Consider the following 22,487-nt stretch of genomic DNA (forward strand, 5'->3'; position numbering starts at 1 on the left):
CCCCCACGCGCTTTTCAAAGCCTATGAGACAGAACCAGTTAATCTCCAAAAGCTGCTTTCTGGGGATTGGACTTGAGAAGCTCAGCCATGTTCCCACACTGCGCTCAGATCCCAGCGGTGAGTCAGAGGCGTTTTTTGGGGTCGCCATTACCTCAGCCCGGTCTCTGCAAGGCGAAGGGGGTAGGCCCACGTGCTTCGGGGCCCAGTGGTACACTTAGGTGATTTTAGGCGGAGAAATTAATGCTCTTAAAGAGGCCCCCTCTTTCAATAGGACCTGCATTCTTTCACTAAGCCCCCCCCCCCAATGTCTGCACTGTGCATTTAAAGCACTGCCATGCCACTTTATACCCTCGTGGCTTCGCTCAACCATCGTTTGTCCAGGGTGCTTAGAGCTGTGAACAGGCCCCCATTCCACCCCCACCCCACCCCCACATGGCTACAGTCCCCAGAGTTCCCTGGATTTGGATTTCATGGCAGCTGTTTTTATTTTATTAAGACACTCCGCTGCCTAAGATGACAGACAAGATGGAGGCCCCCCTCCACATTTTATGTAAAAAGGCCAACCGCACCGGCAGCCAGCTCTCACTTTGGAATCAATAGGACAGGGTCATCTGAAGGCAGCAGGCTAGGTTGGGGGGGGGGGTTATAGGGCAGGCAGTGGTGGCTGGGACTGGTGGGGCAGAAAGCCAGGAGACCAACAGTAGGTGGAGCAGCCAGAGCCAATGAGAGGCGGAGTCAACTAATTGCAGTTTCCTCCCTCTCTTCCTCCATATTGAGTTGTGCAAGAGCAACACTAAGGGTGGGGAAGCTGACAGGCTGTGTCACCCTTTCAACTGATTGTAAGTTGTTTTTTAAGCAAAAAAAAAAAAAGGTAGGTCAGTGGGGGATGCCTGAGGGCAGACTAAGGTTGTTAGGGCAGTACAACCTTACTGATGCAGGTTACCCTACAAATAAGATACAGTGGTACCTCTGGTTACGAACCCTTTGGGTTGCGAACCCGGAAGTAGCTGCTCCTCCTGGTTGTGAACTTTGCCCCAGGATGAGAACTGAAATTGCGTGCCAGAGGCAGGCCCCATTAGTGAAAGCGCGCCTCAGGATAAGAACGGTTTCAGCTTTAGAACGGACCTCTGGAACGAATTAAGTTCGTAACCAGAGGTACCACTGTATCTTATTTGTAGGGTAACTAGCATCATATAACCGGCATTCTTGCGTAATTAATGCATGAAGGGGTTAATACCATAGAGTAAGCTGTCCTGCCAGGCTTATTACCTATGCCACTTCCCCTCACCTCCAGAGGAAAGGGGCAGCCAAGCCTTTTGTTGTACTCAGTCTACATATGAATTCAGTGTGTGAGCGCCAGCCTCCATACCACACCTGGAATACTGTGTCCAATTCCGGACACCACCATGTAACATAGCTGTCAACCTTTCCCTTTTTTTTAAGGGAAATTCCCTTATTCCGAATAGGATTCCTCGCAAGAAAAGGGAAAAGTTGACAGCTATGCATGTAAGAGGGATGTTGACAAGCTGGAATGTGTGCAGAGGAGGGCGACCAAGATGATTAAGGGTCTGGAAACCATGCCTTATGAAGAACTGTTGAGAGGAGCTGGGTTGGTTTTGTCTGGAAAAGAAGTGACAGAGGAGATCAGATAGCTGTCTTCAAATATCTAGACGGCTGTCACATGGAAGATGGAACAGGCTTGTTTTCTCCTGCTCTGGAGGGTAGGACTCAAACCGATGGCTTCAAGTTACAGGGAAGGAGATTCCAACTGAAAATCAGGAAGAACTTTCTGACAGTAATAGCTGTTTGACAGTCAAACAGACTCCCTTGGGAGGTTGCGGATGCTCCTTCCTTGAAGGTTTTTGAACATCTGTCATGTATGATCTAGTTGAGATTCCTGCATTGCAGGGGCTGGACTATATGGCCCTTGGGTCCCTTCCAACTCTACAATATTATGATTCTATGATTTGCTTAATATTAAGGGTGTGTCCTGCAAACCTTCAGCAAATAGGCACTCTCGGGGCAGCTTAACCTCTTCTTATCCTCTCAGGTTAAAAACCAATATAAATCAAACAATAAAAACCAGTGGAACAGCAAGAAACAAGAGATAAATCATACTGAATATATATATATATAAGGAGCAGCTAGTAAAAACTATGACTGGCTTAGAAGCCCTAAAAAGCTCTAAATCCGATTGATGGATTGCACTTTCGTACCGCCCACCAACCTGGGCAGTTTTGTAAAAAAAAAAAAAAAACCACAATCCAGGAATTAAAAAAACCCAAAAAGACCAGCTGTAAAAACCTTGGAAGAATTGGGCTGCGATCCTATGGGGTTTACTTCTGTGCAGTCATGTATAGGATTTGCTTTGTAAAAAGCTCCCGAAATCAGCACCATGGGTGTTGCCAGGCATTCCTCCCTGGGGACAGGAGGGGTGCCACTACCAACAAGGCCCCCTCTTCACCACCATGGAGGTGGTCGTGAAAAGGTACGCTACCCTCAAGCTCTTGGGAAGAAGAGGGAGATGGTTTTTAAAAGTGCAATCAACGAGAATAAATGCACATTCTGTGCAAAGGGACTGTGGGAGGGAACATGAGGATTGTGTTTCTGCGCCTTTCCCACAAGGCCCCTCCCTTGTCTCCTTGAGTTCAGATAACATTATCATTTTCTTGGGGAAAACGACAGGGGAAACCCCAGCCGGACAGCCTGCTTCCTTAAGGAAAGTACCGATAACCAGGAAAATTCCTTGGGTAGCCCAACAAGATGGATTATCGTTCACAACTTCACCACATAATGTTGCAACCCAGCACCACCCTTGGCCTCCCAGAGCTGAAGACAAGGCTCAGGTGCCCTCGCTCTGGAGCTAGGCCTCTCTACTCACTGGGCCTCATTTCTCCACAAATCCAACTGTGTCATGGATGGGGTGAGGCCCAAGGGACAAAGGAAACCCCTCAAGCTTCTCTGTCTGGCCCGCAGATCTCTCCCGAGGCCACATCCTCCTCCGTGGCCAGGATTCGAATCCTGTGTGTTTTTGCCTAGCTGGAATGTCCCCTTGCATTCAGATGATGATGCCTCCTGCTCACCTGGGCATAAAGGAATGTGTGTGTAGAAACTGGCCTACCCATACAAAGGGAACATTTGCATCCAGTGCTGTGGATGTGGCCCTCAGGAGGTTTTCCCAGAGGGGATTGAGGCCCTCGGAGTGGAAAAAGTTACACTCCCCGCCATGATCTATAATACTATGCTGGGGAAATTGCCCCGTCAATTTTCAAGTAGTAACATATTTCCCGGGAACTGTAGTTTGTTCAGGGAATTGCTGGAAACTGAAGCTCTGTGAAGAAGGGTCTCCTAACAAATAGCTCTGAATAGCTCAGTTGGCACAGCTTGAGACTCTTAATCTGAGGGTCATGGGTTTGAGAACCACATTGGACAAAAGATTCCTGCACTAGAGGACCCTCATGGTTCCTTCCAACTCTCTGCACCCTTAAGAAGCTATAGTTCCCAGGATTTGTTGGTGGATTGGGGGGTTCCTAGTGAGACAAACAAGAAAGACTAGCAAGCACAAGGCTAAAGTCACTCTGCACCTGTTGAACAAGGACAGAATAGTCAACTCTTTGAATATGTATAGCATACTCCATTTAAAAAGAAAAATCTTTGTGGTGAAGAGTTCTGTGTAACCCAAAAGCTTACATTTGCCAACACCACATATGCATCTTAAACAAATTACTGTATGTTCATTTGTTCCTGCAAAAATCCGCCTCTATCCATTCCTGCTCCCTCATCCCACCCCCTGAAAGGATGTGGGTCGTAGGGTCTGGATGGGCATCGTATTTCATTCCTTACATCATATGTGTGGTAACTGTGTGCATGTGTCCAACACCCCAACATGATATTTTCAGAACGGTGACCGTGAGAATCGGCTTTAAAAAAGGGAAAGGGAAAAAAGAAAACATTCCTTTCTAAACAGATCTTCTGGTATTATTTTACGATAAGCCATCTAGGCTTTTGTGTTTCCCCCCCACCCCTGACCTGACTTACCGTAAAAGTAAACTCCGTATTGATTTTAATTTTATAATCTTTTACTGTTTTATGACTGTATGCATTATCATTAACTACCTTGATGTACGTGTCAAGGTTTATAAACTTTTATCATCGTAGTGTGTATTGTGTCAGTGTGGGTGCAAACTTCCTGGTGACAGAGCTCTCGCTCAAACAACTGACAGTTTTGACGAAACCACGCAAGAATGATCATGCTGCGATACGCCAAGGAATCCTGCTGACCTGGCATTCTCTCCCCGACAGTGGTCAGCCTAGGTGCCTCAGGGAAACTAATGTGCAGGGCCGGAGTGGATCAGCCATGTGGGGAAGGATGAAATTATCATTTTGCTGTAAATATGAATATGCTACCTAAGATGTTGTTTTTATTTCAAACAAACCCAGTGAACAGCGGGGTGGGACACTTTAAGGATTGGCAAAAAGCATTATCGAGATTTATCTGGCGGGGGGGGGGGAACCAAGAATTCAATATAAACTTCTCATAGATATAAAAGAAAGAGGTGGATTCGCCCTGCCAGACTTGAAATTATATTATGAGGCGCCCTGCCTTTGCTGGCTGAGGGATTGGATATTGTTGGAGAATACAGACTTACTAGATTTAGAAGGATATGATAATAGATATGGATCGCACACATATTTATGGTATGACAAAATCAAAGTTCATAGAGGGTTCCTGAAGCACACAATAAGAAAATCAATTTATGAGGTATGGAATAGATATAAAAACTTATTAGAACAGTGTGGATCAGCCATGCCATTTAAGAGCATAAGAGCCTGTTGGACCAGGCCAATGGCACCCTCTTCTTACAGTAGGCAACCCATGGCAAGCCTGAAAGCAGGAATTCTCCCCATTTGTGATTCCTAGAAACTGGCACAGAGGAAACAGAACATTGTCAGTGGGCTACGATCCACTTTCTCACCACAATGCCTAATTGTTTACACCTCAGCCTTTCCTCTCACCTAAAAAGTCCCAAATGTTTTAATCTTTCCTCAAAGAGAAGTTGCCCATCCCCTTGATTACAGACTCTCCAAGTGTCCCTATTGTCCAGGGAGAGTCCTGACTCAAGGGTTGGTCTGCATAGATAGGATAATTTTTTCAGCCCAACTTCTATTCCCCATTTCCAGGGTTTCTCTTCAAAAGGGGAGAAACATCCTTTGAGGTAACGTTTGATTAGCAAATACAATGGTACCTTGGTTCTCAAACAGTCTGTTCTGGAAGTCCGTTCCAAAACCAAAGTGTTCTGAAACCAAGGCACGCTTTCCCATAGAATGTAATGTAAAACAAATTAATCCATTCCAGACTTTTAAAAACAACCCCTAAAACAGCAATTGAACATGAATTTTGCTATCTAACGAGGCCATTGATCCATAAAATGAAAGCAATAATCAATGTACTGTACTATAAAATAAATAAGACAGTATTGTGGAGGATAAAAATTAAAATTATTATTTTTTCTTACCTGCACTGATGATAGTCATTGTTTGGATGGGGTGCTTCTATCCATTTCCACAGTCACACAATCAATCAATTAGTAGCTGAACTGGGTTCCAGACAGTCACAAAAACAAATTAATCGAAAAAGCCTCAAAAACAAACACAAATTAAATAGCAAAAACAAAAGCGCCAAACTTAAATCAGTTCCAGAAGTCCATTTGACTTCCAAAATGCTCAAAAACCAAGGTACAGCTTCTGATTGGTGCAGATGCCCCGGAAACAATAGCAGACAGCCACATAGGATGTTCGGCTGCAAAAAAATGTTCGAAAACTGGAACACTTACTTCTTCCAGGTTTTCGGAGTTTGAGAACCAATGCGTTTGAAAACCAATGCGTTTGAGAACCAAGGTACCACTGTAAAACTTTGAACTTTCTTTTCTTTTCTTTTTTGGTCTGGTTGTTTATCCTGGACCTGGTATTCTTGCATTCCCCCCTTTTTTGGTTGCAAATAAAAGATCCCCTGCTGTACAGTCTCTGTCCTGATCAGCTTTAGCACGCACAGCAAGGCTGTTGTTGAAAGTTCACTATCCGGTTCCACCACTACCGCCAAACCAGGTTGTAACAGTGTGTCTGAGCTTTCTTACTTAAATTACACAGCATTCTTCTTAATTGGGCAGGACTGACCTTTCGGGAACTGGTGAGTGAAGCATGTCGAGGTTCGGTCCAAGTACTTTTTGTAGTCCTTCCAATTCATAATACTCCCAAACCAGTTTTGATAATGAATAATTATTTAACTAATCATTTACATTTTAACTAATTCATAGATCAAGCAATTACAGTCGCATATCCAGCTGCTCTTTGGAGATACTGAAGGATAAAATATGCAGTGATCAAAAGCTGTCCATTTCAACTGTACTTGGAAGTCAGTTCCCTGGAACACAGTGGGTCTCACTTTTAAGTACCGGTACTGTAAATAGGCTCAGGCTGCACTGCTTAAGGAAGAAAAAGAAGAAGAAGAGTTTGGATTTGATATCCCACTTTTCACTACCCGAAGGAGTCTCAAAGCGGCTAACATTCTCCTTTCCCTTCCTCCCCCACAACAAACACTCTGTGAGGTGAGTGGGGCTGAGAGACTTCAGAGAAGTGTAACTAGCCCAAGGTCACCCAGCAGCTGCATGTGGAGGAGCGGAGACACAAACCCAGTTCCCCAGATTACGAGTCTACTGCTCTTAACCACTACACCACACTGGCTCTTTATTGAACCCATTAAAGGTTTCAGCCACATTTGTTTTCCCAATAAAACCATATATATATATATATATATATATATATATATATATATATATATATAAAATTATTGGATCAGCTTTGACAGGTGTCAGAAGAATCACTCTGGATGGGGTGGCACAGAAAAAGAAATTGCATAGGTCCCAATATTGTTTTCTGCTAATTTAAAACAAGCTTAAACAAAATCGAAAATTCTTTCTAGTAGCACCTTAGAGACCAACTGAGTTTGTTCCTGGTATGAGCTTTCGTGTGCATGCACACTTCTTCAGATACCTGCACACGAAAGCTCATACCAGGAACAAACTCAGTTGGTCTCTAAGGTGCTACTAGAAAGAATTTTCGATTTTGTTTTGACTATGGCAGACCAACACGGCTACCCACCTGTAATTAAAACAAGCTTGTTGGGTTTTTAAAAACAACAACAAGAACACTTAATTCTGAGACCCCAATATTATAATAACTATGTAAACTGGACCCACACTTTAAAATCCCTGGGATTGGGGGGGGGGGGCTGAATTCCACCCCTGAATGGATCTTTCCCAAATAAAATGAATCCATGCTTTCCAGTTCCTCCGAACTCTTCATATTTTGTAATTATTTAATGCACCGGATTTTAACTTGGCTGTTTTAATGTTTGGATTGGCTCTGGGAAATCATTGAAGCGGAGGATAGAAATATTTGGATGGAGTTGAATTAAATAATAGGGTAAGCTTCCTCTCTCTGATCTTCCCACCCTAGTCAAAAAAAATATTAAAAATGTAACCGCGGCCCCTTTAAGTCCCACGAGCTGACTTTTGGCCCTGGGGCAAGTGGACGGCCATTCATCTGTATCCCAAGGAGAAGGGGGCGGAGAGAGACATGCGGCCCGCGGGCCGTACCTTCTCGCCTGCCCCCTTGATCTTCCCGCGCCCAGTTACCCCCGCGGACGAGCGGCTGGTCAGCGCCAAGTTTCGTGGAGGGGGGGGGCGGAGGAGAAAAGGGAGAGGAGATTAGATTCCTTGTTCCGGGAACGGAGGCATGTGTGATCTCAGCCTCCTGGAATCCGCGAGTCGCCTGCGATCCCGGGATAGGACGAGGGAGGTGCGAGGGGGGGGGGAGGAAACCGGAGTCCTATAAGAAGCGCTCCGCGACGAAGGTGCAACAAGTGGAGGTGACCCGAGGCTCCAAAGGCGCTGCTGCAAGAATGGAGGTGCTTTCAGGTAGGGGGAAATTGCCAGAAAACTGGGAGGGGGGGTTAGAGGTAAATATTTCCGCAAGTCGGTGGATGTCGCCCTGTAAATCCCTTCTCCCACCCCCACAAAAAAAGGAGGATGGCTCGATCGAGTTCTTGCGCTGGAAGTTTGCAAAGCAATAGAAGTTCGCAGGCAGCGATGGGGGAAGAGATGCAGAGAGCTGCCCCCCCCCCTTAGAGGCAGCTTAATTTGGAGACATTATGGAAGCATCATTGCCATATTCTTTTTAAAGCTTTTATCTGCCGATCAGGCTGGTGTTGTTAGTCTATAAATGCGCGGATAAGTTGGCAAAAAAAAAATGAGCTCTTTTTTTTCTTTAAAAAATATATGTTTAGGGGTACTCTCATTTTGACTCAAGAAAATCACCATTTTCTAGTTCAGGCTGGGAAAAATAAATACAGTAAATGGACAAAAGTACAAAGATTCGAGTTGGGATGAGGGAAGCAATCCTAGGAGCAGGAATGCGTAGGAAAAACTGACTGCCCCTTCCTGATTTATTTATTTTTAATTGCCCAGAGCTTTAATATTATTAAAACATAACTTCAGCTGTCCTCTTGTGAAGCAAGCTTTTTCCTTGTTTTCAAAGGCAGGTCTTTTGTGCCTTTTAACAGCTCCCGTGAGCCCATTTGAGAGGGAGAGAAAATGAAATACCTGTCTCACAGGTCTTAAATGTGGAAGAAACCTGCCTGAAAAGCAGTTAATCTAATGTAGTTTAAGAATTCTGTGACCTTTTTGTGTAATAAAAATAATCGTAGAACGGTAGTTCTGCCTTGGCTTCAACTGACCCAGGCTGGTAAGAGAAGAAAGGAAGTTTTTATCGGGGAGAATCAGCAATGCCAACTTTTGTTTGAACTTGCGCAGTGTACACAAGTTCAAACATCTTGGCATCTGCATGAATGAGTCTGGAGCATCTGGATGCTATGAATAAGAAAGTCTTTGGTTCAGATTTTCCCATTAGCAGGGCAATACTCTACAGAAGAAGCTGGTGGAAAATTAAGTCAGGGTAAAGGATGCCTAATCCAAACTCCGGCAGAAGGAGCACAAATCTTTAAATGGTGTTTTTGCTGACTTAATTTATGCCAGGTTCACAAGTCAAAATGCTGAGCTGTCTGGGTTTAGGATCTGGCCTAAGTCCTCTTTTTGGGTCCTGCCCGTGCCACACCCCTGGAAGACCCCCTTTCCAGGGCTTACCCCAGCCCAGGGGTCTGCAACCTTTAAGACCAAAAGAGCCACTTGGACCCGTTTCCGAAGGGGGAAAAAAACCTGGGAGCCGCAAAACCATTGCGACATTTAAAACAAATATAACACTGCATTTTATTTTTAAAAATCCGATTTAAATAAAAAAAATCCTATTTAAATAAAAAAAATCTGATTTAAATTTAAAAAAATCCATTAAAAAAAAAATCATTCATTTTTATCCACCCTGGGGACCACTACCAGGTCACAACCTGATCCAAGGTGGGTTGCAACAGCATACAAATATTTGATTTGTGTTTTTTTTAAAATGAGCCCTCAACTGCACACTTGTGTTAAATGTTTGTCCCATGTCTAATTGAAGACTGCTGGCTTTTACAATAATCTTAGTGTCTTTTACTCTTAATATTTCAGACCAGAGGCTATGTTCACCTCTTCCAACCTCCTCTCTTGCTAAATAAAGCACAGAATTGCACCAGAGAAGCCTGTGATGTTTGTGCTGACTTGCATACAGGTGGCTGTAGTAGTTCGTAGTGTTCAAACCTTTTTAGGGGAGTTCCCTGCCCCCTTAATGACAATGGCGATAGATTTTGCACATGAACACAGATCCAAGTTAGGACTCCTCTCTTCCACGCCAACAGGTGCTTTGTCAAGGCTCCCCTAACACACACTCAGGACAGAGGAAAAACTGCAAAACGTCCCGGCCTTGCTCCGGGGCGGAGAGAGACGCGTGCCCGCGAGAGCGCGGTCTGATGCTGCGAGCGGAACCAGGAGCGAAGGAGGCAGCAGCAGGGAAACAGGCGCCGCTTCCTCGACCATTTTTAAAAAGAGGGCTTCCCCCCTCGCCCTCGCCTGCCACTCGCCGCCCCTGGCCCAGCCCACAGCTGCCTACCTCGTCGTCGCCTCAACGCAGCAGCCAGTAGCCTTCTGAGAGGAACTGTGGCCAGCCCGCCCCCGCGGTCCCACGACCCAGTCGAGGAGTCCTGGCCTCCAGTGCCCGTGCGGGCACGCGTCTGAAGGCCCCCTTCCTGCCCCCATCCTGTCCCGCCTCCCAGGTGCCTCTGGATGCCGCGGGGTCCCACATAGCTGCCAACCCTGGAGCTCCCCTGTCCGCCCCAAGGCCGCCTCCCACGCTAGGAAGACTCCCGGAGCTGGGCAGGGTTAGTCCCGCCAGGCAGGCTTGGGGGGGCGGCCTCTCCCATGGACGCCTGCTTCGGAGGCGGAGGCGGGGTCTTCAAAGTTCCCCCTCCCACTCGCCCAGCTCCATCTCTTCCCGAAGGAGCGCACGCGCATCAGGTGCGCTCCCCACCAGAGCCCTCAGCTGAGCTGCGCCACCTCTACTGCGTCCCCACCGCCTCCGAGCCCCACTGCCCCGCTGTTCAAGGCCAGGTGATCCTGGGTACGCCCCTGAGCAGCGCCCTCAGCCTCCGGAGGGCGGGCCGCCGGCCAGCTGGAGGGCGGTCGCTTCCGCTGGCCAGCTGGAGAAGTGGGCGGGCGTATCTGCCCCAGAGCCCCAGAGCCGCAGCAGCCGTGTAAAAGAGCCGCATGCGGCTCCGGAGCCGCAGGTTGCTGACCCCCGCCCCAGCCAGACCCCACTCAATTCAGGGCATGACCCAGCCAGCTGAGCCCAACATAAGCCCTCAAAAGGGGAGGGGGGAAGATTCTACGGTGGGACTAGAGAGTGGGGACTTAGGCTGGATCCTAACATGATTTCACTTGCTCATGTGGACTAGCAACCTGGCGGTAAGTTATACTACAAAAAGCGGGGTGTTAACTCAAACACTATTTTAAAGGCTCGTTTCCCCCTGTGCCAGGTTTAGGCCAATGGCTGAGCAGCTGCATTCAGTTGACCAAATTCCCAAGTTGTTCTTTGTGTTCATTATGGGGGAGAAGCTCATAAAACATAGTTAAGTAATACTGTACTTCAGATGTGTCTCTTATGTCAACTGTCAAAAGTTGGTAGCAGAGGACAGGCTGCTGGGTGGTTGGGGCGGGCAGCCCATTTGCTCACCTCTTTCCATACCAGGTGGTAAAGGGTTAAGCGGATTCCACTCTTCACTTTCCCTTTCTAATCTTTCCTGTCAAAGCCAGAATTGTAAAACCTGAGCAATTTCCTTTTCTCCTTCCCTGACTTCCTTGAGAGCAATGAATGAGAGATAAATCTTTGCACATATCTCCCGCTTCAGTACCTGAGGCCATAGTTAAACATTCACTCAGAAGGAAATTTCTCTTCTTCTTGGGGGACTGCTATGCCTGGCCATGGAGTGCCGGTATGTGTTTCGCACTTAAGATTCTTGGCATTTCCCCCTTGAAGGTTCGCAGCTGCTTCCAAGACTGCATACAGGCCATGCTACATGTCAAACACCTGACAAAGAGTCCCAAGAACGGTAGTTTGTTAAGGGTGCTGGGAATTGTAGCTCTGCGAGGGTGGACTACAGTTCCCAGGATTATTTGGTGCAAATAATGTGCTTTAAATGTTAGGTATGTGCACAGCCCCCAATGCCCCCAATGCAATAGCAGCCAACCAAATATCCCCAGGAAGCCCCCAAGCACAGCAGGAAAGAATTCATCCTCCCTGTTCTTTTGCACAATCCTAGCATCTGATTATTATTATCTCTGAACACAAGAGGTTCCATTTAGTTCACGGGAGAAAGAGAGACACAGTAGAGGCTTATTTAAAAAGCTTAAGCCTCTGCAACTCTCCTCACCGAAGCGATTTTATTTTATCGTTTCATCTGTTTCTTGAAACCACCTAGGAGTTCAAAGGGACGTGCATGGTTCTCATCCTGTCTGTTTCATCCTCAAAACAACCCTGTGAGGAAGAAACAAAATAGAAAATTCTTTCCAGTAGCACCTTAGAGACCAAGCTTAGGCTGAGAGCGAGTGACTTGGCCCAAAATCACCCAGAATGGGGATTGGAACCCTGGTCTGCCAGGTCGTAGTCCGAAGCTCTAACCATTGCACCGCACGAGCCCCAGGCCCACAGACTCTCCATCCTTCCCTCATAGAGAAAATGCTTCAGCCACTTAGACATCGTTTCCTTTTTCTAACTTGGAAACCCAAGACCCTGGGAAGTTGCTACTTTGCTTAAGGCAGCAGGTAGATGTATTTTTCCCCCTTTTCAAAACTGAGGGAGTCGCCCATCCCGCTGTTTCTTCATCCCTAGGTGTAACCTGAAACTAGCACCCAGAAAGAGCCTCATAACTAATTAAGTCCGCTGCCTCCTCCTAGGCTCAGACTTTATGGCTTCGATGCCAAGTCAGCTTCTCTCTCCTCCTCTGCCCCCGCATGGCTTAGCACCTAGTCCTAGCCTGATGAAGAGCTCTGGGGAACTCTAAAGCTTGCACGCTCTTTTGGGACCAGCCCCACAATGCCAGGAATTAAAATGCATTTTAAAAAGTCAGGAAATAAAAGCTGTCGCCCTCCTGTGGATTGTGAAATGTCTTCTAGAAATTGGCCGCCTTGCATAAACCGTCACACCCTCCTCTATTTCCAGGGAGCCCCTCTGTGGGATTCCCTGCAGTTCCTTTTCACACATAACTCCTGGATTCCCCTCCCCACCTCTCAGCTTCTACCAAGATAGAAACACAGGACACTGCTTCCTTCATTTACTCTGACTGGCACCTGTCCTTCCCCCCCAGGTTTCAGGCAGGAGCTTTTGCAAGCCCTACCTGGAGATACCAGGGTTGAACCTTTGACCTTCTGCATGCAAAGCAGGTGCTCTACCCACCAAGCTACTCTGCCCTTACCCAATACGTCTGTGATTGCTGCATGAGAGGGTGGGGAGACCAAATTGCTTGGTTGAATAAAATCTCGTTTAATTGAGGAAATTCTTAGAAGGTTTAGAATGCTTCTGATGTGCTGTTAATAATCTGTGCATACAAATTGTCTCGATGAGAAGGGTGGAGTGTGCCTGATAAGAACAGGCAGGAAGCCTTTGAGCTGTCTGTGATGTGTGTAGATGAGTTGATACAGATGCTGTGGTTTTCTCACGCAGGGAAAAGTGATGTGGACTTTGCCTCTGGTAACCTGGGTCAGTAACCTGATATGGGAGTGCTATTTTTAAGTCTCTTCTTAGTGTATTTGTGTGTGTGTGTGTGTGTGTACAGTACTTTAAAATCCCTTTGCATATCACCTGTCCTTAAAGCACCCTTGCAAAGTAGTCAAAACAAAATAATAATAATAATATTCCTTCCAGTAGCACCTTAGAGACCAACTAAGTTTGTTATTGGTATGAGCTTTCGTGTGCATGCACACTTATTATTGTTTTGACTATGGCAAACCACACGGCTACCTACCTGTACTTGCAAAGTAGGTCAGCTAAAAAGTTTTGCGCTTAGGTTCAGACTCCAAAATACAAAACTGCAGGTCCATTCATTCCTTCAGCTGTGAAGACTTCCGGTGTGCCTAAATGAAATGCAGTTTAATGGAAAAGCTCTTCAGTCTTCAATATATTGTTACGTGTGGATCCAGAATTGGCCTCCAAAGTCACTTACGGAATCACTGTTAAAACCGTGTTTATGGAAGACAATCTTTGTCGTTTAGTCATGCCCGATGTTATAAAAAATTCTGTAAATAGGTCTGTCTCCAGAAGGGAGTCCATAACCCCGGGAAGAGCGCTATAATTTAAGAGCCCCTTCTCGAAAATGCAACACAAAGACAAAGACAATACTGAGTCTCCCAAAGCAAGGCCTTGTTTATTAGAAACTGCTGCAGCAGGGTGTTTTGCAAGCAAAAGACCTCGAACAATGGCGCACAAGCTCCTATATAGACTTTTGAAATTGCCCCCCTCCAGCCCAAGACCACCCACCCATACATCATACATACATCACAAATTGGGAGGGTCTGTTAGCAGTGATCTGAGCATCCTGGACCCTGCCCCCATGTCTCCTCTTGCCCTCCACCAAACCCATCAAGTGAAAACAAAGGAGATATTTACATTTCCCTGCTTCCCAGCAAAGTTAATCACACCCTTTTGTCTGGCACTCAAGTATCAGGATGGCAGAGATTATCACTCAGGCAGGGGGCTACTGAGTAGCTGGAGGGGCAACCCCCCTTTTGTTCCTGAGACAAAGAAATACTTGGTCAGTTGAGAGTCAAAAATGGAGTGATGCCTGTTTTCCTGTGCTGTTTTCAGACATGTGGCCTTATTTGTTTTGGTACATTAATAACAATTATTATATATAAATAAAATACCTTAAAATTCTTACAACACCGACTCTTCGTGACCCCATGGACCAGAGCACACCAGGCACTCCTGTCTTCCACTGCCTCCCGCAGTTTGGTCAGACTCATGTTGGTAGCTTCGAGAACACTGTCCAACCATCTCATCCTCTGTCGTCCCCTTCTCCTTGTGCCCTCCATCTTTCCCAACATCAGGGTCTTTTCCAGGGAGTCTTCTCTTCTCATGAGGTGGCCAAAGTATTGGAGCCTAAGCTTCAGCAACTGTCCTTCTAGTGAGCACTCAGGGCTGATTTCTTTGAGAATGGATAGGTTTGATCTTCTTGCAGTCCATGGGACTCTCAAGAGTCTCCTCCAGCACCATAATTCAAAAGCATCAGTTCTTCAGCGATCAGCCTCAGTGAAGTAGGAAGGGCGGGGTGTAGGAGGCGCTCCACCCCGGGTTCCAGGGGAAGGGGGGTGACACTTGGCGGCCACTCCCTGCCGCCCGGCACCCCGTCCGTGCTGCTCCACAGACAGCTGGGGCAGCCCCACGAGCCACCACTCGCCCAGTGGCTCCCCCAGTTGCCGCAGGAGCAGCAGCGCTGGGCAGGATGCACTGCGCATGCCCAGAAATTCCGGGCATGCACAGTGCATCCAAGTCTGCACCGCTGCTTCCGCGGTGACCGAGTGAACCGCTGAGCGAGCAGCGGCTCGTGGGGCTGCCCCATCCATAAAGCAGCATGGACGGGGCAGCCCACAAGCCGCCGCCCACCCGGTCGTCGCGGGAGCAGCAGCGCCGGGCCGATGGACTGCGCATGCGCGGCATTTTCGCACATGCGCAGCCCGTCCCAACGTGCATCGTGACGTCGCAACACCCCGTCCCCTCTGCTACTGATCAGCCTTCTTTATGGTCCAGCTCTCCCTTCCGTACATTACTACTGGGAAAACCATAGCTTTAACTATACAGACCTTTGTCGGCAAGGTGATGTCTTTGCTTTTTAAGATGCTGTCTAGGTTTGTCATTGCTTTTCTCCCAAGAAGCAGGCATCTTTTAATTTCAGGACTGCTGTCACCATCTGCAGTGATCATGGAACCCAAGAAAGTAAAATCTCTCACTGCCTCCATTTCTTCCCCTTCTATTTGCCAGGAGGTGATGGGACCAGTGGCCATGATCTTAGTTTTTTTGATGTTGAGCTTCAGACTATATTTTGCGCTTTCCTCTTTCACCCTCATTAAAAGGTTCTTCAATTCCTCCTCACTTTCTGCCATCAAGGTTGTATCATCAGCATATCTGAGGTTGTTGATATTTATTCCGGCAATCTTAATTCCGGCTTGGGATTCATCCAGTCCAGCCTTTCGCATGATGAATTCTGCATATAAGTTAAATAAGCAGGAAACAATATACAGCCTTGTCATACCCCTTTCCCAATTTTGAACCAATCAGTTATTCCATATCCAGTTCTAACTGTAGCTTCTTGTCCCACATAGAGATTTCTCAGGAGACAGATGAGGTGATCAGGCACTCCCGTTTCTTTAAGAATTTGCCATAGTTTGCTGTGATCAACACAATCAAATGCTTTTGCATAGTCAATTTAGCAGAAGTAGATGTTTTTCTGGAACTCTCTAGCTTTCTCCATAATCCAGCGCATGTTTGCAATTTGGTCTCTGGTTCCTGTGCCCCTTCGAAATCCAACTTGCACTTCTGGGAGTTCTCGGTCCACATACTGCTTAAGCCTGCCTTGTAGAATTTTAAGCATAACCTTGCTAGCGTGTGAAATGAGCGCAATTGTGCAGTAGTTGGAGCATTCTTTGGCACTGCCCTTCTTTGGGATTGGGATGTAGACTGATCTTTTCCAATCCTCTGGCCACTGCTGAGTTTTCCAAACTTGCTGGCATATTGAGTGTAGCACCTTAACAGCATCATCTTTTAAAAATTTTAAATAGTTCAGCTAGAATATCATCACTTCCACTGGCCTTGTTATTAGCAATGCTTTCTAAGGCCCATTTGACTTCACTCTCCAGGATGTCTGGCTCAAGGTCAGCAACCACACTACCTGGGGTATACGAGACTTCCATATCTTTCTGGTATAATTCCTCTGTGTATTCTTGCCACCTCTTCTTGATGTCTTCTGCTTCTGTTAGGCCTTTATTATGGTAATCTTTGAATGAAATGTTCCTTTCATATCTCCAATTTTCTTGAACAGATCTCTGGTTTTTCCCATTCTGTTGTTTTCCTCTATTTCTTTGCATTGCTCGTTTAAGAGGGCCCTCTTGTCTCTCCTTGCTATTTTTTGGAAATCTGCATTCAATTTCCTGTATCTTTCACTGTCTCCCTTGCATTTTGCTTGCCTTCTCTCCACTGCTATTTGTAAGGCCTCACTGGACAGCCACTTTGCTTTCTTGCATTTCCTTTTCATTGGGATGGTTTTCATTGCTGCCTCCTGTATAATGTTACGAGCCTCCATCCATAGTTCTTCAGGCACTCTATCCACTAAATCTAAATCCTTAAACCTGTTCCTCACTTCCACTGTGTATTCATAAGGAATTTGATTTACCGGTAGATTGTGTCTTACTGGCCCAGTGGTTTTTCCTACTTTCTTCAGTTTAAGCTGGAATTTTGCAATACGAAGCTGATGGTCTGAGCCACAGTCAGCTCCAGGTCTTGTTTTTGCTGACTGTATAGAGCTTCTCCACCTTTGGCTGCAGAGAATGTAATCAATCTGATTTCGATGCTGCCCATCTGGTGTTGTCCATGTGTAGAGTCGTCTCTTGTGTTGTTGGAAAAGACAGTCTTACTCATCGCCAAAGAAGAACGTGCCACCCCCACCCCCACCCATCTCCCAGCAGTGTGAGATTCCAAGGGTTCCAGACGCTTGCTCATGTTTCTTTCAGAAATTAGGCATGGCAGAGACTGTGAAGTCTTTATGACATATGGATTTATTACACATATATTCAGCATTCACATCCTGTGAGGGTCTAGCTTCCCCCTTACGGGCAGCATTGGAGTCAAAGGACAGCAAACAGTCTGTGCCTCTTAGTTCCAGCCTGTCATTCCCAGCCCCTCCTTCTCCTTCCTCTTGCTGCCAACCCACTCAAAGGACCTCCCCTTACCCCAGCCTCCATCATTCAAAGTTGAAACCCTAAACCTGGCTTTTGCCTCTGCCCACAAGCACCCAACAAGAAGGGGCCCCACTCCCCTTCGCCTGAAACCTTGCCCTCCTTGATGGGTTTCCTTGATGGGTCTTTACTGGCTTTTGTCTCCTGCTAATGGCCCATCGCTGTGGGTTAAAACACAGAGCCTAGGGCTTGCTGATTAGAAGGTCAGAGGTTCGAATCCCTGTGATGGGGTGAGCTCCCATTGTGGTCCCAGCTCCTGCCCACCTAGCAGTTCGAAAGCACGTCAAAGTGCAAGTAGATAAATAGGTACTGCTCCGGTTCGCCAGAAGCGGCTTAGTCATGCTGGCCACATGACCTGGAAGCTGTACGTCGGCTCCCTCGGCCAGTAACGTGAGATGAGTGCCGCAACCCCAGAGTCGGACACGTGGGTCAGCGTTCCCTTTTCCTTTACCTTTAATGGCCCATCCAGATAGCTCTGCATAACTAGGTAAATCCAGGGGTTTCTGTGTTTGGCAAAGTTTAATCGCACCTTGATTAATTCTTACTTTTACTAAATCCAGGAATTATGGGGGAGAATCTGGCACCCAGGAATTTAGGGAAATCTGGGCCCCCACAAATCCATAGCAATGTTTTAAAAGGGGGGATATTGCAGTTAAACACATACGCACCTTCTTCTTCATATCTGACATGTGCATGTTCTAGAAGTTTTGCTTTGCACTTTTTTGCATGTATAAATATGCTTGGCACACTCGAGTTTTTAAAAACATTCGCTTTCTGATCTTTTAGAGGCAAACATAAAAGCCATATATTTATGATTTTGTTGGATTTTGTTCTGTGGTTTTGAAAGCTGCCTTGAGAGCTTCCTAACCAAGGTGGCCCATAAATATTATATTTAAGACTGTTTTCAGTCCCATTCGACTCCTGTCTTCCCCAACAATTCAGTTATCCTGCCCGGGGGGGGGGGGGAGAGTTCCAGTATGGGGAGTTGTATTTTTTTGGATCCTAGCCAACTTCAGGCATTTCCAGTGGTGGGGAGTTGTGACTCTGAAAAAACACACACGCACACTGCCCTATTTGCCCTCTCCCAAAGTGATTTAGCATGTTATTATAGAATAGGGAGCCACTGTTTAGAGTGTTGGACTCCCAAGACCTGGAGGTCCCCCCTCAGACATGAAGCTCGCTGGGTGACTTTGAAGAAGAAGAAGAAGAGTTTGGATTTGATATCCCGCTTTTCACTACCCAAAGGAGTCTCAAAGCGGCTAACAATCTCCTTTCCCTTCCTCCCCCACAAGAAACACTCTGTGAGGTGAGTGGGGCTGAGAGACTTCAGAGAAGTGTGACTAGCCCAAGGTCACCCAGCAGCTGCATGTGGAGGAGTGGAGACGCGAACCTGGTTCCCCAGATTACGAGTCTACCGCTCTTAACCACTACACCACACTGGCTCAGTTGTTGTCTCTTAGCCTAACCTACCTCACAGGTAGCATCAAGGGAGGGGGGGTTCCTTGGAGGAAAATTGGGGTGTGTATATTTACAGGTAATAAATAATGTGTGAGAGGTGTGATTGCTACTTTCTAGAAAGCCTGCTCGTTGCATGGTTCCTTAGGACCTTGCCTGGGTCTGCTGGGGGTTACACTCTGGGCGAAACCAGTCTGCCTCTTTTGTCTTTTCCAGCCCTCTCCCCTCACAAGCATCTGCAGAGCCTCCCCGCCCTTGAGGTTTACTATGGGCTGTGAGCTTGCCCAACGCACCATCTTAACTTTCTGCTTGCTTCTTGTCTGCAGTGGACTTGCCAAGCCACCTTTCGTCATCGCCACCATCTCGCTCCCAGCAAGAAATCGCACTCAGGATAAAAACTGCATACAACATGGCTATCAACATGAAGGCTGGCGCAAAACAGCTGCTAGCAGACTACGTGAGTCCTGAGAGAGAAATGAACATATTCTCAGAGGCCGGGAGTTGTGTGTGTGTGTGTGTGTTCGTGTTCAGCTAAGCAATGAAATAAATGAGCCTAAGACAGCCATGTCCTTTTACTCCAATATTGATTGATTGTTTTTATATCTCTCCTTTTTCACCAACCCTGTGAGAGGTAGGTTAGGCTAAGGGGCAGTGGCCGGCCCCAGGTCACCCCGTGAGCTTGTGTAAGTCACTTTGAGACCCCCTTAGTGCAAAAGTTTGGCTACAGTAAAGCCAGCTACGCATGGAAAGACAGCCAGCCTTTCTCCTGAATCCCAGCGAGGATTTGAAACCTGATCTCCCAGGTCCTAGCCTGACGCTCTAAACATGATACTGCACTGGCTCTCCTCTGATCTGACTAGCTTTGGATGCAACGCCTTCTGTGTAAAATGATACTGGTTTGCCTTAACTCTGAGCACAGGACGGGGGCTGACGCAGGTGCAGACAGCCAAGCTGCAGTAACTTGGCCTATGTTCAGAGGCACATTGCGTTAGAATTGTCTCCTCTTCCCCCATCCCCACTTCCTTAGATCATCTCCTGGTTTGCAATTTCCCTGTAGCTCAGCGAGTGACCTTGGCCTAGCCTCGGAATATCTCGGCCAAACAACAACGTTACAAAAGGGTGGTTTGTGAAGACAAAATGCGATTGTCTCATCTGCCGGTACCACCCACTCTCTCAAGTTCCTTGGAGAAAGGGTGGGGTACAGAGTCCAGGAACCCGAATGCCAAGGCTTAAGAGCTCTGACCGTCTTGTGTGGTTTTTTTTTTTTTCCATTTCTCAGACGTCTATTCAGGACGAACCCTTCACAAATGCTGGTTTCAACCCTCCCGTCGAGCCCTTCCCAGGCCTGCCGTCGCCATCCCTTCTCGCCAGCGCCTGGCAGGACCTTAGCGACGCCGAGCGGCTGCAGCAGAACGCCACGGCCTTCTCCAATTTGCCAGAGTTCCTGTCCGCCGCCAAAAGCCAACAGGAGGAGATGAACCCCGATGCCTGCGACCTGCACCACCAGTTCACAAAGTCGCGCCTGCAGTGCCTTGGACTGTCGGACCACCTTGAATCCATTGCGGCCTCCATGGGCCTTGTACTTGCTCCGGCGATGCCGGCTGAGCCGCCGGGACTTGGCGGCTCCTTTTTCATGAAAATTTCCGGCTACCGCGTTTGCCGTCTCTACCGGGATTGGGTCCTCCGTTGCGAAAAGGACCTGGCCCTCCTGGCTGACAGATACCCTGTCCCCTCGCTCTGAGGGGAAATTATGTGGTGTCGTATGTACCATCCCAGTTGGCTTCTGGTTTTTTGTGTTGGTGAGGGGAAGTTAGGAGATTAGTAAACTTTTTTCTCTCTACCCACGGGAAGGCTGAAGGAATGAAACGCCCTTCCCTTGTGAGGAATGCTTTTGTCATGTAGCAGCCCCAGCAAAGCAACACTGAACTGCCTCCATCTTGCCTGTCTCCTTCATATTCTCATTCTCGTCCTTCTTGTCTTCAAAAAAAACCAAGTAAATCCAGGGTGTGAAAGGAGAAAATGTTTGCAGAGGAGCAGCGTTGGTTCTCCCGCCTTTTGGCAGAGCCTGAATGCTTTCGCTCATTGTGAGACGAGAGAGATGGAGCTTCCACCCCACAGCAGCCATTTTGTGAGAGCTGCTTTGCCCTCTCAATATGGAAGAGTTTCTCGAGGGGAGTAGGGTATCTGGTTCCAATTTTCCCCCTCCCTGTAACACCGAACACTAAGAAACATGATGCTGAAAGGCAGTGGAAAGCCAATATAGCCTATGTGCCTTTTCTTATCCTCTGTGTGGCACATTTAGAAATTCAACAGGTAAAGAAAGCTTGTAGGCCCTGTAGATGGCTGACGGGAGAAGCGTGAACCTGCCGCAGTTATTCCTGTCACAGTTGTTAAAGGTGCAGAGCGGAGGTGGGGAAAGGTGATTAAGATGGCGTCTTTATGAGCAAGGCTGTTTGTGGCATTATTCCCATTCAATCTGAACCCCTTTCTACTGGGTGCTGAGACACATTGAGAGAGGCTGTGTGGTATAGTGGTTAGAGTGCTGAACTAGTTCAAATCCCTTACTCGGGCTTGAAGCTTACTTGGGCCACTCACTGTCTCTCACCCTAACCTACCTTACAGGGTTATTGTGAGGACGAAATGAGGAGGGGCAGAACCCTGTAGGCCACATTGAGCTCCTTGGAGGCTATAAATGTAATAATGATTATTTTTTCCCCCATTGGTTTCTCAGTGCCGAGTTAGTTCTCTGACAGAATTATCTTGAGGGAGAAACCATTACCTGTTTCATGGTACCTTGTTAACCCTTAACAGCCCTTCTCACCCCACCCTTTTCTCCAGTTATGGGGAGGAAGGGGCCTCTTACTGTGCAGACTCTGGTTTTTGAGAAAGCTGTTCTCTTCAGGGCTTGTGTCCCTGCCCTAGAGACTTTAGTTTCTACTGTATGTGTTATTTTTATATTAATTATATATGTGGATATATATATATAGCTGCAGCCTAATTATGTGAATATTGTTAAATTAAACTATTTTTAGTAGGAAGCGCAGCCGTTGTGACTTTTCTCTGCCACGGTGGGGAATGGAGTTCACATAACAAACTTCTGTCAGGTTGCTTTTATTTTAGAACCTATGGAAGCAAGCATTCGAACCGTATATGGAAGGGGTGGCCTAGGAAGGACTCATGGCTGCATGCATGCCCACAGATGCCTCCCATGTGGCCAACACCGTCCTCTTGTGATGCTGAAATTAGGCTCGAAAGAAGCATTTTACTGGAGTTAACAGGATAGGCTGGGGGGGGGGGGAACAGGTGCTCTGTTGCAGAGTCTATGGGTGTGTGGCTTTCAAATGTGCGCCTAGGCCCAAAAGGGGTTTGTTTCTGTTGAAGGTGCCAAGGGTGCCTTTCCCTCGCTGCCTAATAAATAGCCCCATGCGTCAAGGTCGAGGGGCCGAGGCTGCCAAGTCCAGAGCGTGGGGCGTCCAGAGAGTCTTGTGCTTCTGAGGCCTTTCAAAGAAAACATGGTAACTCCAGCGTGGCAAGTGAGTCCCATCCGCA

The 22,487-nt window shown here is 47.2% G+C and overlaps 1 protein-coding gene across 1 annotated transcript; it reads left to right on the plus strand.

The window, feature by feature from the left end:
• The first annotated feature begins 7,869 nt into the window (after nt 1-7,869).
• LOC117059156 (cardiotrophin-1-like) lies at nt 7,870-21,976 on the plus strand. Its single transcript, XM_033170704.1, has 3 exons — nt 7,870-7,976; nt 19,265-19,395; nt 20,218-21,976. The coding sequence occupies exons 1-3, from the start codon at nt 7,961-7,963 to the stop codon at nt 20,677-20,679; spliced, it is 609 nt and encodes a 202-aa protein (XP_033026595.1). The 5' UTR covers nt 7,870-7,960; the 3' UTR covers nt 20,680-21,976.
• Nucleotides 21,977-22,487: the final 511 nt, after the last annotated feature.

The sequence above is a fragment of the Lacerta agilis genome, chromosome 14, assembly GCF_009819535.1.
Source record: "Lacerta agilis isolate rLacAgi1 chromosome 14, rLacAgi1.pri, whole genome shotgun sequence".
NCBI lineage: Eukaryota > Metazoa > Chordata > Lepidosauria > Squamata > Lacertidae > Lacerta > Lacerta agilis.